This window comes from Sinocyclocheilus grahami, unplaced genomic scaffold, assembly GCF_001515645.1.
Source record: "Sinocyclocheilus grahami isolate Dianchi unplaced genomic scaffold, SAMN03320097.WGS_v1.1 scaffold1209.1, whole genome shotgun sequence".
Lineage (NCBI taxonomy): Eukaryota > Metazoa > Chordata > Actinopteri > Cypriniformes > Cyprinidae > Sinocyclocheilus > Sinocyclocheilus grahami.
In genome coordinates, this window is record NW_015506388.1 from 68,575 (window position 1) to 91,983 (window position 23,409).

The 23,409-nt window shown below is 37.3% G+C and overlaps 1 protein-coding gene across 1 annotated transcript; it reads left to right on the forward strand.

Annotated features, from left to right (window-relative positions):
- Window positions 1-11,345: 11,345 nt before the first annotated feature.
- Window positions 11,346-22,764, forward strand: LOC107568040 (eukaryotic translation initiation factor 4B-like). Its single transcript, XM_016253877.1, has 13 exons — window positions 11,346-11,360; window positions 11,817-11,933; window positions 12,160-12,214; window positions 12,335-12,478; window positions 12,788-12,916; window positions 15,275-15,439; window positions 15,532-15,772; window positions 16,569-16,657; window positions 16,817-17,060; window positions 18,097-18,134; window positions 18,475-18,607; window positions 19,898-19,970; window positions 21,944-22,764. Exons 1-13 carry the CDS (start codon window positions 11,346-11,348, stop codon window positions 22,019-22,021), a joined length of 1,521 nt encoding a protein of 506 aa, XP_016109363.1. The 3' UTR covers window positions 22,022-22,764.
- Window positions 22,765-23,409: the final 645 nt, after the last annotated feature.

The following is a 23,409-nucleotide window of genomic DNA, read 5'->3' on the forward strand; positions in this document are numbered from 1 at the left end:
TATATATATATATATGGTGATGTTTATTATTTAATTTTGTTACCCAGTTCACAACACGAAATTACAGCAAGTAAACATGACAAAAATTGCAAGAGTAGCAGCAATATGTATAAAATTTGGTCGGCTGAAATATTGAAAATCGGCTTGTTGGCGAAGAACTTTACTACGACTGTTTTGTTACCTGAGAACACAACACCCTGAAAAGAATAAAGAAATTGGTGTAGAAACAAGTTTTACTCAGAACATGCTAGTAAATTTCACAAACAATAACAAAGAAATGGCAAGTAACACGATGAATTACCGGTAAATGTGAAATTTTGAAGTAGAACCATTTTCTCTTAAACCATCCTTTAACAAACTTTGTTTGATTTACAGTTTTTACTGCATAAAGAGCTCAATTACCAAAAATTGACTCCCAAAACTTTATTTTCGGTTTCATTTTTTAGCTAAATGAAAGTTAATTTTGGTTTAGAGTTTTGGAAAGAAACTCTTTTGTATGCACCACTAATTACTGCCAATGACTACACATGCCATTGCCAGGTAAGAGAAACCAAATGGCAGAGATATGGAAATTAGAGCAGTATTTGCATAACTGCAGCTCTCCAAACTGCACATAATCATGCAGAGATCACATAGATGGCTCTCTTATCCGAAAATAACCCTCTTCCTGGCAACGTAGTGGCATCAAAACAAACACAAACCAAAGATCCAAATTAAAACATAAACCTGAAACTCTTATCGCCCAAAACTAAACCAGAGTTTAAGAATGGAAGTGAAACCAACCAGCAGCCAGTCACAGAACACTATCACTTCTGAAATCAATGATTTAGCAAGCACATGTGATGACTACTGGTGTGCAGTGTGAGGGGAGAATCCCTGTTGCCAAAACAAAGGCTGAGCTGTTTGGTCACTATCTTAGACACGGCCTCTGAGGTTATGCACTGAAAAAAGATGAATGCATAAGATGTGGGTGTCATCTTTGCCTCCCACCGCCTCATCTCTGTTGAACTGTGGGATGTTCTCCGAAGCTTGGCGTGCTCCCAATCTTCCCATGTGCTCCGGCCTTGCCCTTCAGTGACCTATTGGGCATGCAGAAGTTGTTTCTATGGTTACCGCTCTGAAGTTTGGGTGAAAACAAACCGGGAGCTTTTTTCTACTCTCGAATGAAGCATAGTGTCATGTGGCATCAGCTTCCTGCTGCAATAATTGTAAAATATGACCTGAATTAATTCCCTTTTCCATCATCTGAAAGACTTTTAAGTAGGTGAAAGGATGAAAGAAGACTTTTGGTGTCATGATATAAAACCGTGTCGATTCAACACCCACCACGGGCACTTATTTCACTTTTTCCCTCACTTGAGCATCTGGTTTACACTTCAACCATGAAACTATTTGTGTCACATGTGCTTTATAGCATCGGCTTTCCGGAAAGTACAAATGAGCTTCAGTGTGGGTTAACGCTTTGTTTTCTGTCAGTGACAACACTGCCACCCTGTGTTTTATGCAGGCATACAATGCAGTTTAAAGGGTTACTCCACCCCAGATGAAAATTTTGTCATTAATCATACTTGATTAATGAATACTTTTTGTGCACGAATAAAAAAAAAACGACTTTATTCAACAGTTTGTCTCATCTGTGTCTTTCCGCATCACCGTAGCGCCATTATGGAGAATATCCATTGAACTCAAACTGTGTAGGCCCACGCACTTCTGTGTCAGCCGCGACACAAGGATACGTTTTCTACATGTATTTATGCTTTGATTTGAACGAAAACAGCGCATCCGTGCAGCGCGGCTGACACAGAAGAGCGTACGCAGTTTGAGTTCAGAATCAGAAAGAACTTTATTGCCAAGTGTGTTTACACACACAAAGAATTCGTCTTGGTGTGATTTGAACTAATGATCTATTAAGAATTATATAATGTTAAAGTTATCGAAGTTAACATCTATACATAGGTGATAAAACTATACCTTACATACAGGCTGCATGCTGTATTTTTAAGTTCAGGTAGCCTAAAGACCTTGGTCATGAATATTAATTATATGTAGTTCTCCCGTTAACCCTAACTTAAAGGAAATACAACATTGCTAATGATTGTGAATAAATAAATCCTACTATTTTAAGTGGATGGTTTATTCGTTCATATTTATTAATAAATTAACATTTATCAAGCCACGTCCAGAAAGGCTTTCAAGCCACATCTGCATAATCATGCACTATATCCACGGAACGCACAGGGCTGCGTTTCCCAAAAGCTTCGTAAGCCTAAGAAGTTCGTAAAAACGATCCTACGACTGATCTTAATATTACGGTCTGTTTCCCAAAAGCTTCGTAAGCCTAAGAAGTTCGTAAAAACGATCCTACGACTGATCTTAATATTACGGTCTGTTTCCCAAAAGCTTCGTAAGCCTAAGAAGTTCGTAAAAACGATCCTACGACTGATCTTAATATTACGGTCTGTTTCCCAAAAGCTTCGTAAGCCTAAGAAGTTCGTAAAAACGATCCTACGACTGATCTTAATATTACGGTCTGTTTCCCAAAAGCTTCGTAAGCCTAAGAAGTTCGTAAAAACGATCCTACGACTGATCTTAATATTACGGTCTGTTTCCCAAAAGCTTCGTAAGCCTAAGAAGTTCGTAAAAACGATCCTACGACTGATCTTAATATTAAGGTCTGTTTCCAAAAAGCATCGTAACTTAAATAGCACTTGAAAATCATCGTAGATCTACGAGTGCTCTGGAGTAATCGTAAAGCCCTAAGTGCATCGTAAGAAAACAGATTGCGGTCACCTGCAGGACAATCGGCAGATTGCACCTTTATCTTTATTCAAGTGCAATGTGATTATAATATAAAGTTTTGATTGTGCTTTATTGTACACTTTATTACTCGTTTTTTTAATGAATTTAAAAATGAAATTATTAAAAAGGGCAGACAAATTAGAAATACACATCTAAACTGAATGACTGAACAAAAAATGAATAAAGTAATAGTATAAGTAATGTAGGAAATATCAGACTGGGGGGGGTCTGTCAGTGACTTCCTGAAGTGCACAAAAACCAATGTATTGGAGCAGGAACACCGGAAATAACGTTTCTATATAGATATTATATAGTATAATATATTTTTGTATAAAGTATATTGTATATTATTATGTAAAGTATAATATTAAACGTAGAAATGTAATATAATATAATTGTTATTATATCCGAGTTGTCTGGAACGCAGCATTAGGTTAACATTTCAATAAACAAGCGTGTACTACAATTACGAGCCATTCTTTAAGGCAGGGGTGCCCAAACTCGGTCCTGGAGGGTCGGTGTCCTGCAGAGTTTAGCTCCAACCCCAATTAAACACACCTGAAGCAGCTAATCAAGCTCCTATAGGCATACTAGAAACTTACCAGCAGGTGTGTTGAGGCAAGTTAGAGCTAAACTCTGCAGGACACCGGCCCTCCAGGACCGAGTTTGGGCACCCCTGCTTTTAAGGTAACATTTACTCCTAAGTAGCACTTAAAGGGATAGTTCAACCAAAAATGAAAATGAGTTGCTTTCTTATGTTGAACCACAGTTGGTGGTTGCCATTGACTTCCATAGTAGGAAAAAACATACTATGGAAGTCAAAGGCAGCCACCAACTGTTTGATTACCAGCAATCTTCAAAATATCTTCTTTTGTGTTCAACATAAGAAAGCAACTCATACAGGTTTGTAACGACGTGAGGGTGAGTAAATGATGACAGAATTTTCATTTTTGGGTGAACTATCCCTTTAAAGCACGGCTTCGTGCTACTGCGTTAACTAACTGCATTTTTGGGAAACGCACGTGAAACAAACTCTTGCAGTTGTTCTCTCATGCACAATTTCAAAGCTTGAGCAAGTAATTAAAGCTTGAGCTTACAGGTAGGCATGTATCGACTTATCGCGCAATATATGAACATGACCTACATTTTTGGTGACGCAGTATATCGCAATATATATATATATATGTCACCGTGTTTTTGTGCATTCCACTTGCACCTGAGCCTTTTGCAGCTTCTCGTACTTAATGTGTGTAGTCATGAGGTGCTAGTTCAAATGTAAAAAATGCTTCTACAAAAGTTTCATCCGCAGATATGATCTTGTTTAGGGATCTGTGTCTTCGTGCATAAGGACATCTGATTGCTGAGTAGTGATTGTGTTTTCCAGCAATAGTGTGCACCCTTAATTTACAGAGAAAAGAAGGTCAGCGAAAAATCTCCATACAAGTTCTTTGTGCATTTTCCTTTTTTTCTACTTGTTACTTTGCACTTTTTGTTAGAAATGTTTATTTAATATTTATTAAAGTTTTTTAAGGTATCTAATATTTTGATACTTAAGTTTGTTGTCATTTGGAAGTGTGTTGGCCTTCTTGCATTATTATGCTGTTCCATTATGATTATATATTCAGTGGCATAAAATGGTCTTTAAAATGCAATAATAATATTTATACAATAATATCGCTTATCGCAATTATTTCTGGGGCAATATATCGCACAACAAAAAGTTGTTATGTGACAGGTCTACTTACAGAAGGAGAACACGATTTGAAGCTCGCGATCAGCGCCCTCTACTGGTCAAAACACAACCAAATACAAGCGTGCTCTCAGTTATATAATTATCTAATGCAATGGAATGCATTCATTTTAATTACGGTCTGTGTGACCAAATACATTTAGGGGTATGTCATCCGCTATTAAACACCAAGAAGAAGAAGAAATACATTTAGGGAGCACTGTTTATAATCGAACCCTAACCATAAAGACTACATTACCCAAGATGCCATGAGCGCGGCGCTGGATGCGCGCTGACGTCACGCAACAAGCCCCGCCCCCATCCGGGGATATGACACGCTCTCCTTCTCCAGTATGGCGGCTTCAGGTGAGGACTCTTGCGCTGTCCCGGGACAAACGCTCGGTACAGCTCAATCAGAGATCTCCTGTGCTGTCCCGGGACAAACGCTCGGTACAGCTCGATCAGAGATCTCCTGCGCTGTCCCGGGACAAACGCTCGGTACTGCTCGATCAGAGATCTCCTGTGCTGTCCCGGGACAAACGCTCGGTACAGCTCGATCAGAGATCTCCTGCGCTGTCCCGGGACAAACGCTCGGTACTGCTCGATCAGAGATCTCGGGACAAGTAGTTGTCCTTGCCATTTTGGAATGAACACTCTGTGTTGATTTATTAGAGGGGTGAATTTACAAAATGGCCCTCATGCGAAATTTTATTTGATCTGTTAACAAAAATATATTACGTTGTTAACTTAAATTTTATGTTATTTATTGTATTTTTATTTTTACTTTATAGTTATTAATTTTTTTTAAATATACGTTTACTTTTTATTAGTAGTAGTAGAAGTATTATATAGATTTTTTTCAAATTTTTACTTTATTTTATTTACTTTTGCTTTTTATTATTATTAGTAGTAGTATATTCGCCTATTTGTTTTATTTAATTCTTTTTTTTTTTAAACACTAAATTCTTATTTTTGTTTGTGACTGTTACCATGATTTTGTATGTAATGGTAAATACTTGAGCAGATACTTGTGAAAGTTCTTTTGCATTGTGTAGTTTCATGACCTCAAGCACAAGGCTTGCATTCTCACATGAAACTCTTAACCGTCTGCCATGTTACCGTACTGACGATACAATGCCATTTATTTTAAGAAATTCAGTTTTTCTGATAGTATTTTAAAATCGTACAGAACAAAGAAATCTCATATGCATTTATATGTGAATGCAGCGGTCCTAGGAGAAAATGGAACAAAACCACATTTATACACATCTTGTCAAGCCTTAAATCTCTTTTAGGATTCAATTTTGATTCACTTTTGAAATGTTAGTGTGTTTTGATTATGTGTAGATATAGGGGGTAGTAAAATCATCATTCAGGAAGAAGGTTGACTCTTCCTTCTATTTTCTCTAAAGCCAGTGTGCCTGAGTCATTGCACATGCATTGAGCTTTAGGATAATGTTGTCAGAACTTGGGGGCTTTGTTTTGGTTTTGCAGCGGGGTGTCGTAGCCCTACAGTAAACACTGATTCAGTTGCACAGAGCTGGAATGTCCTGACAGTGCACTTTGTCACAAAGAGCTCAGAAGTGTGTTGTAGCTCACAACAATGCTTCTCTCCACATGTTAACCGCAGCAGTCTGCAACAGATGAGAGTCAATCTGGCCTGGAGATAGATGTTCTTGTTTTCTAAATGCAGCAGTTTGTCTATGCAAGTGATGTAGGGCCAGTTAGTCTACATTTACTGAATTACATTAAATGCTAATTAAATATACCAACTTGGATAACTGTTGATCTTCTGCTTTGTCATCCAATTGCAGTTGTAATTGCATATATAAGCCACAACAGACTTTTATATTCACAATCCATTTGTTCTCACCGGTGATGCTAAGTCATGGTGTTTGAGCACAATGGTGAAGCACTGGAGACCTTATTATGCTGTTTTCAATGTGTACTTATTGTTTATTTATTTTTTGACAGCTAAAAAGAATAAGAAAAAGGGTAAGACCCTTACCCTGACTGACTTCTTAGCGGAGGACAGCGGGGGAAATGCTCCGCCGAGTTATGCACCCACAAAGCCCACAAGCTGGGCCGACGAGACCGATGACCTGGAGGGAGATGGTGAGATTCAGATATGGGATTAAACATCTACCACATTTACATTTTTGATGCTTGGCTTTCAAAATATGCTTTTACAATGTTGTTCATATTTCGATGACTTTTTTGTTGATTTAAAGGGGTCATATGATGCGATTTTAAATTTTTTCTTTCTCATCGGAGTGTTACAAGCTCTTGGTGCATATAAAGAAGATCTGTAAAGTTGCAAAGACTAAAGTCTCAAATCCACTGGGAATCGAACCCACGACCTTTTGCGATTTTACAACACTGTTCCAGAACAGTTCAACCCAAATATTCAGATGTGTGCAGCGCATTTTATGGAGGACCGTTTCCTGATCCTGGAAGAGTAGACTACAATGCCGGCTGTTCTGACTCAAAGACTGTAAGTACGTTTTCATTTTAAGGATTTGCCACTGATGATTCAAACACGAGTTTTGAGCAGTGTAGAGTAGCGCTTGTTTGTCATTTCTCAGATCACAAATGCAGACATGGTTTTATGTTTAAGCGGCGTGATGCAACGGGCAAAAAGGACAGTATAAGTCATTATAATCCGTAATTATGTCCCCACTGGATACAACAAATGCCTCGTTTATAATGGGTTTTAATGTTTTTGTCTCATCGCTCTGGCTGGGACAGGGTATCACAGTATGTTAAGGGGAGTAACATTTCCGTCACACGCTCAGATCACAAATGCAGACATGGTTTTATGTTTAAGCGGCGTGATGCAACGGGAAAAAAGGACAGTATAAGTCATTATAATCCGTAACTATGTCCCCACTGGATACAACAAATGCCTCGTTTATAATGGGTTTTAATGTTTTTGTCTCATCGCTCTGGCTGGGACAGGGTATCACAGTATGTTAAGGGGAGTAACATTTCCGTCACACGCTTGAGGTATTCGGCAAATCACAACGCACTGGATAGCTGGCCAATCAGAGCACACCTTGCTTTTCAGACCGATGAGCTTTGTAAAAATCGACGTGTTTCAGAAAGGCGGGGCATAGAGGAGAAACAATAATGTACAGTATGTGGAAAATAATGTGTTTTTTTTACCTTAAACGCATTTCAGAACACCAAATACACAAAATAATGTTTTTTTTTTTAGCAACATCATATGACCCCTTTAAAAATTGCACAGATAATGCGTATAAAGCACATAATTTACTTCCCAAATGTATACAGAGGCTGTTTAAAATGAGAGAGATCACACGAGTAATGATCAATATCACACTTGAAGCCGTGTGATATGGCTGTATATCAGCATGGCTGTGATTCGACAGCAGGTAATCACAGCATGCTGATCTACAGCCATATGACACGGCTACAAGTGTGATATTGTGTTTATGCAACAGTTTATAAATAAAAAAGAGACAACAACAGTGTGTCTTTAAAAACCCTCTTTTGTGCGGAACTACATCTAATCTTGAACTACTTCTAATGCGGAACTAAACGAATTAAAATCTCAGTTTGACATCTGAACCCAAGCCTCCTTTACTAATTCAAAAACGTCACTTTAGAACTAGTAACGAAGGAACGCTGAATTGCTTCATTACTGTATCACTGTATTAAAAGCTCACTGTATTATGTAGAGTATTATGAGAGAAAGATGGACTGAGTGAGTGTGATTACTTGCTTTTGATACAGCATTCATTCTTCAGCTCAATCTCATATATAAAACATTAGTTTGAATGTCCACTGAGGAAAGTGATATTTTTGTTGTACTGTCCTTTTATCTGTTAAGGGTGATTTCTAGGGCTGGGTAAAAAATATCGATATCTCAATATTAATCGATTCTCATTTTACGGAACGATATCGATTCTTAAATCCCAAGAATCGATTAGTCTAGCCTGTTTTCAGTTAATGGACGGAACATTGAAGGATACTTCCCATCCAATATATCACAATAAGCATTGTGCTTTGGTATATTTCATATGAAACAAAGTCTCAAATTTCAAATTCTGTCCATTTGTATAGCAGTATTCAAACAATAAATGCCGTTTTGGCGCTGTTTAGTGTGCGAAGTGACAGATCGCTGTAGCGCCTCAGTTCAACTCAACGCACGTCATCTCCTCCACATTAATACCAGTTTCTGCACAAAATAAACATGACTAAACATCCGAAGGTAAGTTAAAAGAAAGAGTACAACTTTACAATCCGTATCCTCTCTCATGTAATCGCTCAATCAGTGTTTCAGCCGTGCAAAGACGTCAATATAATGGCTTCTAAACAATATGTCACGTAACGTAACATTAACCTCAGAAAACACATATTCGGTAACCATAAACTCATTAATAACTCATAATCAAAAAATAAACTGTAGAGAGGGGCATTTTGCTTAATATATGCACCATATAACATATTCATTATCATTTTTTACTGTTCTTCAATGTTTAATTTGTTTGAATAAATCCATCAAGTTTTTATGACCGCCACCATTTAAATGTTTATATTTCAAAAAACGAATTGAAGTAGAAATATTATTATGTAACTAACTTTATTGTAAAAACTTTAATTTAACATACATTTTAACCTTCCATATTATGGTAATGTAGTACCAACTGACTCTTATGTATATTTTACAGCATTAGTTGAGAGATTTATTTTTTCCTTGAGAAAATTTGGTATGTACTGTACCTGATATATAATCAATATTGAATCGAATTGGGAATCGAATCGCAAGCTTGTGAATGAGAATCGAATCGTGAAATTTGTGTCAAAACCCAGCCCTAGTGATTTCTGATAACAACGCTGCTCACTGCATTTGTTGGCTGTGTCTAATGACACTTTTCCACTGCGTGGTACGACTCGGCTCGGCACGGGTCAGTACGGCTCGGCACGGTTTGCGTTTCCACTGCAGTTCAGTACCGCTTTAGAGTGGGCGGGATTATTCACATGTCATTATAGTTGCGCCGCCTCTACTACCACGAAAAATAAAAATAGTTTTCATTCCGCGTCACCCCATCAAGCTCTCGCTGGATCCGCTCCTCTGCTATCAATGAGAGGAACGTCTGTTCTTCCGCAACAGACAACAAAACTTTTTGGTTGTTAAAAAAGGTGCGCTCGCGACGCCCTTGAGCTCACATCTCCGAAAACGTTGAAGCTAATTTTCAAATAGATGTTTCTTTATTAACAAACCGCATATTTGAAGTCTAAACGGCTCTATTCTCACCTAAAAAAAACTCAGAAACAGTATTATTTATAAAATTGTAGTGAATTTGGGCATCTGCCATGACACTCTTTGTGAGAAATACTTCAAGCAGAGGGATACAAACGGTGAAGCGGTTCTGTTCTGTTATCACTAGAATATTGCACGCCTGGAAAAGGCTCTCAGCCAATCAGATTTGAGAACCAGAAAGAACCGTTGTATGAATAAATATAAATTTAAGGCCCTGCCACACCAAGCTGATGGTTAGCCAACATCAGGCCATCGTTGAGCATCTGTCAGCTTAGTTTTTGCATTGTGTTCTGTACTGTATGCACCAGTCGGACCCTCTCTCTGATTGGCTGTTCAATTTAGTGAACGAGTCCGCGCACAAGAATAAAAGCAAAAGTGATGAAAGTGAGCAAAGAAGTCAAGACGAGAAAGACAGAAGGCTGTTCTAGGTTTGCATCATCTTACCTGAGCATTCTAGTACACAAGTATCCAGACATGAGCTGTCTAGAATAAAGTAAGTGATCAACATTATTCATATTCAGAATGGTAAGCAAGTGCTGCTTTGTTACAGGTTGTATATATGCAGCCCTAGTTTTGGTTCCCCTTTTTGAGTGATGAATAAAGACTATTGATACCTGCTGATAGAGACAGTTATTTCCTCTCACGCCGGTGCAGACCTGGTAACGGTATGGTTCACTTGGAACCCCCAACCGAAGTGGTACTAAAAAAAGTACCAGGTACTGTACCCAGTGGAAAACCCCCAAAAAGTGAACCGTACCGAGCCTACCGTGCCGTACCATGCAGTGGAAAAGCGTCATTACAAGCTCTTGTTGAAAGTAAAAATAACTTCCTTGTTTGCAACCCTGTTTCAGTCTCTTTCAATATAAAATTCTTTACTGCAGACTCGTAAAAACAGTCTCTTGTCACCATCTAATGGCGAAATAATGTAACTAAAATCACCATCACGAACATACACACCGTTTTCCAATACTAAATACTATTATTAAATACTACTATCATTAATATAAATAATAATATTTAATAAACAACAAACAACAGCCATCATAAAAGTTGCTAGGCAATTCAGTCAAAAGTACAAAGGCAGCGCTCTGATATATGTCTAATAGTCGAAAACACAAACGTCTCTTGTCACGTTCATTTAAAATTTACCTGAATCATGATCGCATATTTTCAATTCAAAACGGCAACATTTCATAAAAAGTTTAGTAGTTTGCATCACTAGATAGTCTATTACTGTCAGTCGCTGAACATTTCTATCGTAAAACAGTTTTCTAATACAGTACTACTTACATCTTTCCACAAACTCTTGTTGCGTTGTGACAGTAAGACCCGCCTTCTTTGATTTGGTTGGCCATCTCGATCATTTTGACATTGACGAGTGCTGTTAGACCACTGAGGCGGACCAGCCTAAAAGTTTAACTTTTTAAAAAAAAAATTGTCATCCTAACAACAAACAGCTTTACTCATTCTTATACACAGAGTCGTATACAGCCTGTCAGCTATGACTATTTTAGTCTTTCAAAGGACAAAATGGGTGGAAAAACAGTAATAAAAATAAGACATAAACAACAAAAAATGCGGGCCAGGAGCGAGGCCCTGTGTGGTTGCACACTTGGCACAGCCCTTGCGACCGGTACTGGTCATTGGGGTGAATAATTCATTTTCAGTTAAGTATAAAGGTCTTAGTTACTTAAGACATTTTTGTATCGTTTTGTATAGATTAAATTTAGTAGTGACGCTTAGTATGAAAAAAAGAGAAGGCAAAAATAAGGAAGGAACAGTTCACAAGAAAGTTCTGTCATTACAACGCTTATTATGTCCCAAACGTTCAGACTTTATTAGCAATGTATACTGCAAGATAGGGAAAAAAATTCTGACACCATGACACAGTAAATAATATTACAACAGAGCACGTAGAATTGTGGCACAGTTTTCTAGCCCATAGTGTAAAGCATGAGAAATATGAACAACTGTAAATAATATCGCTTTTTATTCATACAGATCAGTGCTGTTCGCCTCCCGAGGGAGCCCAGTAACCCAGAACGGCTGAAAGGCTTCGGCTATGCAGAGTTTGATGACATAGAGTCTCTGTTGCGTGCACTCAGTCTCAATGAAGAGGTGAGATCCAATTGTCAGTTATGGGAAAATTCACCTTCTTGTTGTCTGTATGTCTGTCAATAACATATACAGACCTGTGTGCTTCTGAATTATGGACCTTACTGTTGGTGGTGTTGGTAGTTTCATTATTGCCACATGGTGGCGCAAATTATCTGTTACACTTGTCCAAAATGAAGACACAAGCTCTCAGCTCTGTAATTAACCCTTTCTCTTCCTCTCTTTCTAGAACCTTGGAAACCGTAGGATCCGTGTGGACATTGCTGACCAGTCCAATGAGAAAGGTGTGGTTCTGAGAAACCAGTCTGTTTATATGCAGTATAATGCAGTTGTGAATCTATTATTGTAGGGAAAAAAATTTATTTCAATATTCGCAATAATGTTTGTTTTTTTTTCTTGATCAGAGAGAGACGAGCGCTCCTCATCCGGGCGGGATCGTAACCGTAGTGAGCGAGACTTCGGCCCAGACAAGACTGATTCTGACTGGCGAGCAAGGCCTAAATCTGACACTGATGACGGTCCACGCAGGGACGAAGCTTTTGGAGAGCGTAAGCAATTATTTCATCTGACATGTATTTGTTGAAGAAAGAGTATAGGAGGAAACTACTTTGAATCTCTAGTTTGAGAAAAAAAAAACTTCTTGTCTTGTTAAAGTAGTTGAGCTACAGTAAAGCTTTGGAAAAGTAGTAGGCTACTAAACATATGTATTATAAGATTATTATATTGTATTTGACGTTCTATTAAATGGTTGGTTATTGGTCAGCATTGAAGAGGGAGTAAAATAAAATAGTATTTTAGAAATAAAATATTTTATATTCCAGATGTTGCAACAGAGAATTGTGTGATTAACTTCTTAGGATCCCGAGATCGTTATGAATCAGACCGTTACCGTGACGGCCAGCGGTGGGACAATGACCGCTATGATGGAGGAAGAGACAGATACCGGGAACGTTATGATGACAGAGAGCGCAGAGACTACGACAGAGGTATATAACCCCTTCATAAATTACAATTCTGACAAATCACTTGGACTTGCAGCAATGTGTTTTAGTGACAGAGAAATATGCCAGCATAAAATTTGTCATGTTGAGAGTGTTTGGGTACTTTTTTGTCCCCTAGTGTCAGTTCCAAATTCAGCCAGCAATCTTGAGAATGGATAATGAACTCTTTATTTTCAGATATACACTACTGTTTAAACATTTGGGGTCAATAAGGCTTTTTTTTATGCTTTTAAAAGAATCTCATGCTCACTAAGACTTCATGTATTTGATAAAATATGCAGTAAAATTCATATTCTGAAATATTATTACTAGGGATGCACCGAAATGAAAATTCTTGGCCGAAGCTGAAACCGAAAAAAATTAAACACTGGGCCGAAGGCCGAATACGGTTTTTAGAGTTTTTTTTTTTAGAGAAATTGTTTTTTCACCATTGCATAAATTAAAAAAGCCAAAATGTGCTTTTTACTGTTTTGTCTTGCTTTAAAAAAAAATAATAATAATAAATTACAAAACAACAATTAAAAAATATTTAACACTGAACATTTTTAACATTCTAGCAGACACTATACCAACAAAGCACAATTTAACTTAAAATAAGTTAGTAAAATAATAATTTTTGGCCATCAGACCCCCTTCTTGAATCAGGCATGTATTTTTATTTTTTTTTACTGTACAGTTAAAAGCAACCTTGCTGAGAAGAGACTTCTTTTAAAACATTAGAAAATATTACAGATCCTTATTTGAACACTGTGTGAACGTTATAATAAATGTATTAAACCAGAGCTGTTGTAATGATTATTATCATTATTATTGTCTTACTTTTTATTTTATTTTACAGAACAACAGTAAAATTACTTTAATTCTTGCTTTTTCTTCTTGAGGAAGACCTCAATGCTTATTTTTGTTGACAACAGATTTATAAATGAGTTTCATTACGAATACGTCGTATGTATCGCATTGTCACATGCATTGTAAAAATTCATAAAAATGTGACTGAGCAACTGACGACTGTATCAGCTCAGATTTTCCTCGTGCTTTGGACTTTGAACCATGGCTAACGAGCAGATAGCAACGCGAGCTCGTGCAGCGCTGTCAGAATACATGCAATGCATGTATTCGAAAACATAACGTAATTGTTTAAGGCCATTTCGCGATTTCAGTCATCATACAGTAACCAGCAACAATCACCCCTTCCTCTTCTCATTGAAGACATGAGATGCAGTCCTAAACAGTCTCTCGCTGTCGGTGCTTGTAATGATTTTTGTGTCTTTCTCCGACAGTTTAAATATTTCCACACTGCTGACGTGTGTGCTGCATAATAAAGAGTGCGCACCTCTCACTCTGCGCTGGTTGCTATTTGATCACGTCATTTCATTGTTCGGTACAATTTATTCGGTCTTTTCACTTCTTTTTTTGCTATTTTCAGCCGAATAATTTCGGTTGCCGAACATTCGGTGCATCCCTAATTATTACAACTTAAAATGAACAGATTCTAATAAAATGTAATTTATTCTTGTGATGCAAAGCTTACTCCAGTCTTCAGTGTCACATGATCCTTCAGAAATCATTCTAATATGCTGATTTGCTCAGGAAACATTTTTTATTATTATCATTTTTGAAAACAGTTGTGCTGCCTAATATGTTTGTGGAAACTGTGATACACTGGGATTTTTCAAGATTCTTTGAATAGAAAAAAAATAAAATCCTACTGACCTCAAACTTTTGAACGGTGTTTTTAAATAAGATTTGAATAAATATTGTGTAAAATTAGCATTTTTTTGGCCATTTTTCAGCGCTCTATTATAAGTAAATTATGTTCCCCCTTGACAAAAATGGTGCCTTGGCTTGGATTCATTCCTTTTTACAGACTTGTGGACTTGTTTCTTTGAAAACTCTGAAGTGAGTTTAGAAGAACAGAACAATTGTCAAAAAGTACAAAAATATGAATAGAAAAAAAATAAAATCCTACTGACCTCAAACTTTTGAACGGTGTTTTTAAATAAGATTTGAATAAAATATTGTGTAAAATTAGCATTTTTTTTGGCCATTTGTCAGCGCTCTATTATAAGTAAATTATGTTCCCCCTTGACAAAAATGGTGCCTTGGCTTGGATTCATTCCTTTTTACAGACTTGTGGACTTGTTTCTTTGAAAACTCTGAAGTGAGTTTAGAAGAACAGAACAATTGTCAAAAAGTACAAAAATAAAATCCAACTCGGTTGTCCATGTACAACAGAACAGGGCCTTGCTCCTTAGAAATGGCTTTGCATTGGTCATTCAAAACAAATGAGTTTGTTTACCTTCGTAGTCTTTCTTAACCTAATCTTACCTAACCTTATTTCAGGTTATGATTCTCGTGGTGGGGGTCGTCGACCATTTGGAAGTGGCTTTCGGCGCGACTATGACGACCGGCGGGACGACGGTCGGGGCAGCGGGGAGCGCTATGGAGATCGCTATGGTGATCGTGAAGAGAGATACGAGAGACGGGATGAGAAGCATGAGGACAGTGGTGGGACAGTGCATTTACATATATCTGGGTCACTCCAGGAACCAAACCTTGAATCAGATCATCTAAGCAGTCTGTACTGCATCTGTGTTTAGGTCCCCTTCAGAGACCCAAGCTGAACCTGAAGCCCCGCAGTGTTCCCAAAGAGGAAGACCAGAGCAGCAGCCCTTCAGTCTCATCGGGACGAGCTGCGTCCATTTTCGGAGGAGCCAAACCGGTGGACACGGCAGCTAAAGAAAGAGAGGTGGAGGAGAGGCTTAAGAAAGAGCAAGAGAGACTGCAGAGGCAGCTGGAGGAGGTCAAGAGCAGAGGACCTGAACGCAAGCCCAGAGAGAGGTACAGCATTTTTCTTAACATTGAATTTTGTAATTAAAGGGATAGTTCACCCAAAAATGGAAATTCTGTCATCATTTACTCACTATCATGTTGAAGTTCTGTATGAGTTTCTTTCTTCTGAACACAAAATAATATATTTTGAAGAATGTTGTCTTAATATTTTATTCATATTTATCCATTGACCTTCATTTGTATGAAAAAAAAAACAATGTTGGTAGCAGCTGGTAGCAGCATTATCTAAAATATCTTCTTTTGTGTTTCACTATAGAATAAATGATGACACAATTTCTATTCTTGGGTGAACTAACAGATGTATGCATCCAAGAATTATATGAATTAACTTTTTCTTTTTTATATATTTTATAATTTTTTAAAAATTTAAATTATTTTTTAATAAATGTGTCGGATTTGGTTATAGCTAGAAGATGAACTATTCATAAAATGGAGTTAATCTGGAACTACACTATATAAATATTAACAAGTTTGTATTAAAAATGAATCAATATAAATTGCAACAATGACCTGTAACTCAATGTTCTCTTCTCATGACAATTAATTTGAGACTTGAAATGTATTCAAATTAATTAATGCGTTATTAACTCAGAATACATCATTCATTTGCATATTAATCTGATTTTGTGAATGGATAATTCATAATTAAATCAACCACCAAAAAAAAAACTGTGATGATATCAAGTTCCTGAAATTTAGTAACAAACCAAAAGAGAACTTTATTTTTTACATGCTTTCCCTTTTTCTAAACAGTATTTTCTCTCTCGTTTTCTAATACACTCAGGCATCCCAGCTGGCGTAGTGAGGACCAAGCAACTGAGCGCTCACGAACAGGAAGTGAGTCATCACAAACAGGAAACACATCGAGCAGGGGTAAGTGATCACTGACTGGTCCTTATGCACAGGTCTGATGTGAACAAGACATGAATTGACACATAAAAAAATCTACCGTCATACTAACTGTCACTATATGCAATGATTTTTTAAATAAAAAGAAACTTTCAGAGTCCAATCCTTCCCCTCTCTCAACAGCGCCGAGGCGTCGGGAGAGTGAGCGCTCTGTAGAAAATGAGGTTTTCAGCAGCCGTGATGAGGATTCATCCTCGCATGGAAACCAGACTACTACTTCCAAGCAGGAGGGGCTGCAGCTGAAAGTTGTTCCTGCGCCGCCACCTAAGGAGAACGTTTGGGCGAAGAGGAGCGCCATGAGTGCAGGATCCAGTGAGAGTGATAGTAAACCTGCCGTCTCTCCCAGCAGTAGCACGCCACCCAAAAGGTTTCTGTCTGGATTGATATGTTAAATATATATACAGTATATATAGCTATAATTTAAAGACTGTTAGAATTATTTCAGTATAATATATTATATAATATCTAAAATACTATTCGTAAAAAATGTTATGTTACGGTGTCCTTATTACAGTGTAATTATTTGTTTAAGTACTGAGTGATATTAATAAACTACATGTACTTACTTTATGGTTAGGGTTTGGTTTAGGGTTAGTTGCATGTAATTATGAATCATTTATTTTTATTACTATGGAAAGTACATGTAACGTGTATATATAGCTATAATTTAAAGACTGTTAGAATTATTTCAGTATAATATATTATATAATATCTAAAATACTATTCGTAAAAAATGTTATGTTACGTGTCCTTATTACAGTGTAATTATTTGTTTAAGTACTGAGTGATATTAATAAACTACATGTACTTACTTTATGGTTAGGGTTTGGTTTAGGGTTAGTTGCATGTAATTATGAATCATTTATTTTTATTACTATGGAAAGTACATGTAACGTGTAATAAGGACACCATAAAATACCATAAAAACATTAACATTATGAAATAGTATTACAATTGAAAATAAATGTTTCCTATGTAAGTATACTTTAAAATGTAATTTATTCCTGTGATGCAAAGCTGAATTTTCAGCATCATTGCTCCAGTCTTCAGTGTCACATGATCCTTCAGAAATCATTCTAATATTCTGATTTGCTGCTCAAGAAACATTTCTTAATAATCTCAATGATGAAAACAGTTGTGCTGCTTAATATTTGTGTTGAAACAGTAATACTTTTCTTTTAGGATTCTTTGAACAAAGTTTGAAGAACAGCATTTATTTAAAATAATTGTAGTTTTTGTCACATTTAATACATCTTTGCTGAATAAAAGTATTAATTTCTTTAAAATATATATATATTTCTGACCCCAAACTTTTGAAAGTTTATATATATATAGAGAGAGAGAGAGAACTCTTTAGAATTATTCTGACTTCAGTTTTTTTTTTCATGTACTTTATTTTTCAGTGCAACAAGCTCAGCTGATGCTCCTCAAAGAAATAAAGGTAAGCTTATAAGTGTCCTGGTCCATTGAGACATGAAATAATGGTGGAAGGTGTAAAAGAAGAAGTCAATGCATATACTCTATTTTCACACACAAGTCACAACTGGAAACTCTTAAAATATCGTAGTGGATTGACAACAGGGGTTTGTATTTATTTTCCAGTTGTCGGGCAAGAGAAAATGTCCACTAGCGTCCCTTCCTAAAAACAGCCTCTTCCAAATGTTCCGTTAAGAAGCAGTAAAGTCCTCTAAGATTTTACAGAAGCCTACAGCCTAATGCAGCTCCTTTATTAGTAGAGTTGTCCATAGTGTCCTCTGCTGAACACTGGGCTCTCCTTACAGATGAAAACAAAGCAGATGGGGTGCGCCGGGACCGGGGCCCCTCTCGGGGTCGTGGTGGGGCCTCGGGCTCTGGAACAGGCAGGGGGCGTGGAGAAACCGCGAGCCGAGACCGAAGGAAGGAGACAGGAGACAGGTTAGCTGCTCTCTGGCACCCCTACTGCTCAAAAGTGTAGAGAGCTTTCTTCCTTCTGGAAAGATATATTTAGTATATTTGCTAGATTCTCAATAGGTTCGTAATAGTATTTTTGAATTATAAGGGTGGTGGTTGGACAAATGTGTTTCTTTTCTAGTTTGGCCCATAGAGCACTGTGTCCATTCGCATCTTTCCAGTCTCAACAACAACAAAAAATGATTTACTTGAATTATAATTCAGTGACTCAATCAGAAAATCAATCCCTTGTGGTGAGAGAGTCACTTGAGAAATCCACCAACATACAGATTGACAATCTGCCTTAAGACAAGTGGAGTGATAAAAACAGTGAAAAGTCAGTGGGCTGTTTGACCCATTGTATTTAATGACTAAAACTAACTGTTGTATAAAACAACAGTTTAAACATGTTTCAGCTCAACAGTAATAGCATATATCGCTGGGCAAGATGCATTTGGCCTCAGGAACAAGAGAACAAACGGAGCAGGGACTTCGATCTCATTTCAACAACAAATAGTTTTACAAACTGGATTTTACGATATCAATTTAGGGCTGTGTGGTTTAATCAAATTTTATTTAGATTTCAATTTTGGCTTTCATCATCTATGAAAACAGGATAAAACAATTATTGTGCCATGTCCCGTTTTGCAGTGAAGCTCTGGTTTTGTCTCCAGAGCACTTTCCTTTCCTTTACAATGGTGCTTTTTAGAGGTCGACTGATAGTGGATTTCACCGATACCGATAGCTAGGTTGGACCACACTCTCATACTGTGTAATGACAGCGGAGCCTTCTCAGCCACTCCAGCAATGGACGCAATCCGGAAAAACTATCAGCATGGATTTTTGCAGATAGTTCCAGCAATCAACTATAGGTGCCGATTAATCAGCAAAGCCGATATATCGGTCGACCTCTAGTGCTTTTGTCCTGCTTCTGAAAAGTTCAAACTTAACATCCAAATCATGAAATGTGACTGCTATAAAATGCAGTCTGCTGCGAATCGTGCTTGATATAAAAAAGTTAGAAAAAAGCGCATTAAGAGATTTCACACTGTTTTCTAGGCGACTTCGTGTGCGCACTCTGAGGCCGATAGCTAGCATATATTGACCAAAATAGTTGTGATTACGGTTTTGCCATAATCAAGCAACTCTGTTGATTGAAATATTGCCAATTGGATTTTTTCATCCTGGGATCGAAATCTCTGCTCTAGAGTTTTTCTGAATGAGTATAGACGTTCTTGTGAGACGCTGTCTCACTGTGTTGTGCGTTACTTGTAGAAAGGATGCGAGAAGAGAACAAGATCTCAGACCAGCACCAGAGCCAAAGAAATTTGAGGAGCCTCCCAGCCCTGTGAGTGACAGAGCTAACACTCTCTCTGGGTGTGATACCATGATCCCCGCTCCCTCTACTTTTACTTCTGGCTTTCTTTGCTCCCCAATCCTTGAATGAAAGTTTTCTCTAGTGCCTTTTTTAGATGCGTCATTCACTGTAATGGAAATTACATGTTGCTCACAGACTGTAATTGTGGACCTCTTTTGGAAGATATGTGACTTGAAAAATGTGAATATTTATTTGAGTCTAGACACATAATTTTGATCTTAGCTTTGAATTATAGCTGTAGTATAGAAAGGAAAAGATGGTACATTGAGAATACTCATGCAAACCTCTCCAAAACATGCATTTATTTGAAAACATTACATTTGGCACCCTCTTTAAAGATGGTTGCATTATAGATCAGTCCTAAAGATGTAAATGTTTTTCCATGCTGAATTTTCTGAAGGTGTGTGGATATACAGCGGGTACGGAAAGTATTCAGACCCCCTTACATTTTTCACTCTTTGTTATATTGCAGCCATTTGCTAAAATCATTTAAGTTAATTTTTTTTCCTCATTAATGTACACACAGCACCCCATATTGACAGAAAAACACAGAATTGTTGACATTTTTGCAGATTTATTAAAAAAGAAAAACTGAAATATCACATGGTCCTAAGTATTCAGACCCTTTGCTCAGTATTTAGTAGAAGCACCCTTTTGATCTAATACAGCCATGAGTCTTTTTGGGAAAGATGCAACAAGTTTTTCACACCTGGATTTGGGGATCCTCTGCCATTTCTCCTTGCAGATCCTCTCCAGTTCTGTCAGGTTGGATGGTAAACGTTGCTGTGACACTCATATATATATATATAACTCAGGTGCTGTCCATTTCTTCTGATCATCCTTGAGATGGCTCTACACCTTCATTTGAGTCCAGCTGTGTTTGATTATACTGATTGGACTTGATTGGGAAAGCCACACACCTGTCTATATAAGACCTTACAGCTCACAGTGCATGCCAGAGCAAATGAGAATCATGAGGTCAAAGGAACTGCCTGAAGAGATTAGAGACAGCATTGTGGCAAGGCACAGATCTGGCCAAGGTTAAAAAAAAAATGGCAGAGGATCCCCAAATCCAGGTGTGAAAAACTTGTTGCATCTTTCCCAAAAAGACTCATGGCTGTATTAGATCAAAAGGGTGCTTCTACTAAATACTGAGCAAAGGGTCTGAATACTTAGGACCATGTGATATTTCAGGTTTTATTTTTTAATAAATCTGCAAAAATGTCAACAATTCTGTGTTTTTCTGTCAATATGGGGTGCTGTGTGTACATTGAGGAAAAAAAATTACCTTAAATGATTTTACCAAATGGCTGCAATATAACAAAGAGTGAAAAATTTAAGGGGGTCTGAATACTTTCCGTACCCACTGTATATGACTTTACATTAAACTGATATTTAAAAATACATCTCGATTTCATTTCTGTGGTTGCATCTATTATTACACTGTTGACCCTACCCCCTACACCTTAACCCGCCTTTAAACCTAATCATACCACCAAATCTGTCCCTAACCTTAACCATATCCCACCTCAATAGCAGCAGAAATGATTTACAGTACAACATAAGTACATTGTACCAAACAATTCATTATTATTGATGTTGGACCTTTTTTTCCCCCCCTCAAAATAAATAGTTTTGAAAGGCACTAAAACACTTTAAAAAAATAATTTTGAAGAAAAGATAAGTCCATATGGCTTTCATATGCTTGATATATATTCAGAGGGTTTAAATGCCGATTACTTCCAGTTACGCTGGTTGCACCAATCATAGGCACAAACCATCACTAACATAAGTTTGATTCCTAAAATCTCAGTATCTCACATTGTCAGAGCAGTCAAAACAACAGTTCAAATGAAAATCACCTGAGACTGTAAAGTACATATTAACCTCAAATAGCAGTAATGATTTGGTTACGTCTCACTATCCCCTTTTTGTTTTAACAGAAATTCAGCTCAGCCAGTAAATACGCGGCCTTGCTGATGGACGGGGAGCAGGGAGACGAAGAGCAGGGTGGATACTAAGAGGTGGACGGACTGCACAGACGACAGTCTAAATTGAATTACAAATTAAGCCTACAGCTTTTGTTTCATGCAGCACTGAAGGACCCAGATGAGCCCTTTGAGAGCAAAAAAGCACCCCCTCCTCTTCAGGACTTAACCGAAAACCTAGTGGGAAAATACAGGACTCGTTTTAAAGTAAAGAGAAAAAAAAGAGAGTGTGGAAGGATGAATGCTTATGACTAATACATTTTTGTGGGGGGTTACAATACACATGAAAGGGATTCTGCTCTTGCATACATCATAAGTTGAGTGCATTTCTCGTTAGCTTGATTGCACGTTGAGTGTCGAGAAAGTAGAATGGGGAAAAGTGCCACAAGATGAATGTTTTCCCTGAACTTTAGAGCTTCCTGAGCTTTCTGAAAGAACATTTACAGCAGTTGCTTTACCAATATCTCTGGTCAAGTAAAGGGGTCCTTGACCTGCATTGTTCACCCATCGGTTATAAATCTCACAACCTGGGTTTTATGTCTTAAACTGGCATTGGCCGACTGGTCTGATGATTTGTATTCAGGGGTAACAGCCACTGAATAACGGCCAGCAAGTTGGTTTCGGATTGATGTTTCTCTGCGCTGCTTTAAGCAGGAGTCTCCCATTTTCTCACTTATCCTTTTGAGGACTTTTTTTAAGCCACTCCTTTGGACTGATGTGCAATAGGAATTGACGTATTCCTCGGAATCTCAATGTTTCTACAAAAGAGACTGCTGCAGCTTTGGGTTGAGCCTATATCTAAAGGTAGTGACATGAATTGCTTATTCATTTAAACGGTGTACCATCTTAAAAGAACAATAAAAGACTACATTGAGTCAGTTATGCTTTGGAGGATATTGTGAATTCAATTGCATTCCAGAAGATTTTATTTTTGTCAGTTTTATTATTCGCCATATGGAGAAATGCCACAGAGAGTTATAGATAAAATGAGGCTATATATATACATATATAGATTAGTTGTAATCTATTATTTAGATTATAGATATATATGGCCGATATTAAAAATATATAGTACTTTGTCTACATTAAAAATAAAATGGATATTAATAGATATTTGATAAATATTATAATTAACCATGTTAATTATGCATGTTTTTATATATGAACTTAAAGTGCTTTATACACTACTATTTGTAGTCGATAAGATTTTTTGAAAGAAATTTAGCTGTGGGTTAAATATTCGTAACACATATTAGTGGCATAATTGAATGTTAAATCCTTTATTTGAAGAATATTCCACGTGTTTCGCCCAGACTTCAAAGTTAAGTGTATTTCTATTCCTCTGGCACTTAGGGAGTATTCATTTTGGACCCTAATGCCAGCTCCCCCCTGAAGCTCTATGTCTTCTGGACCATTGGTAT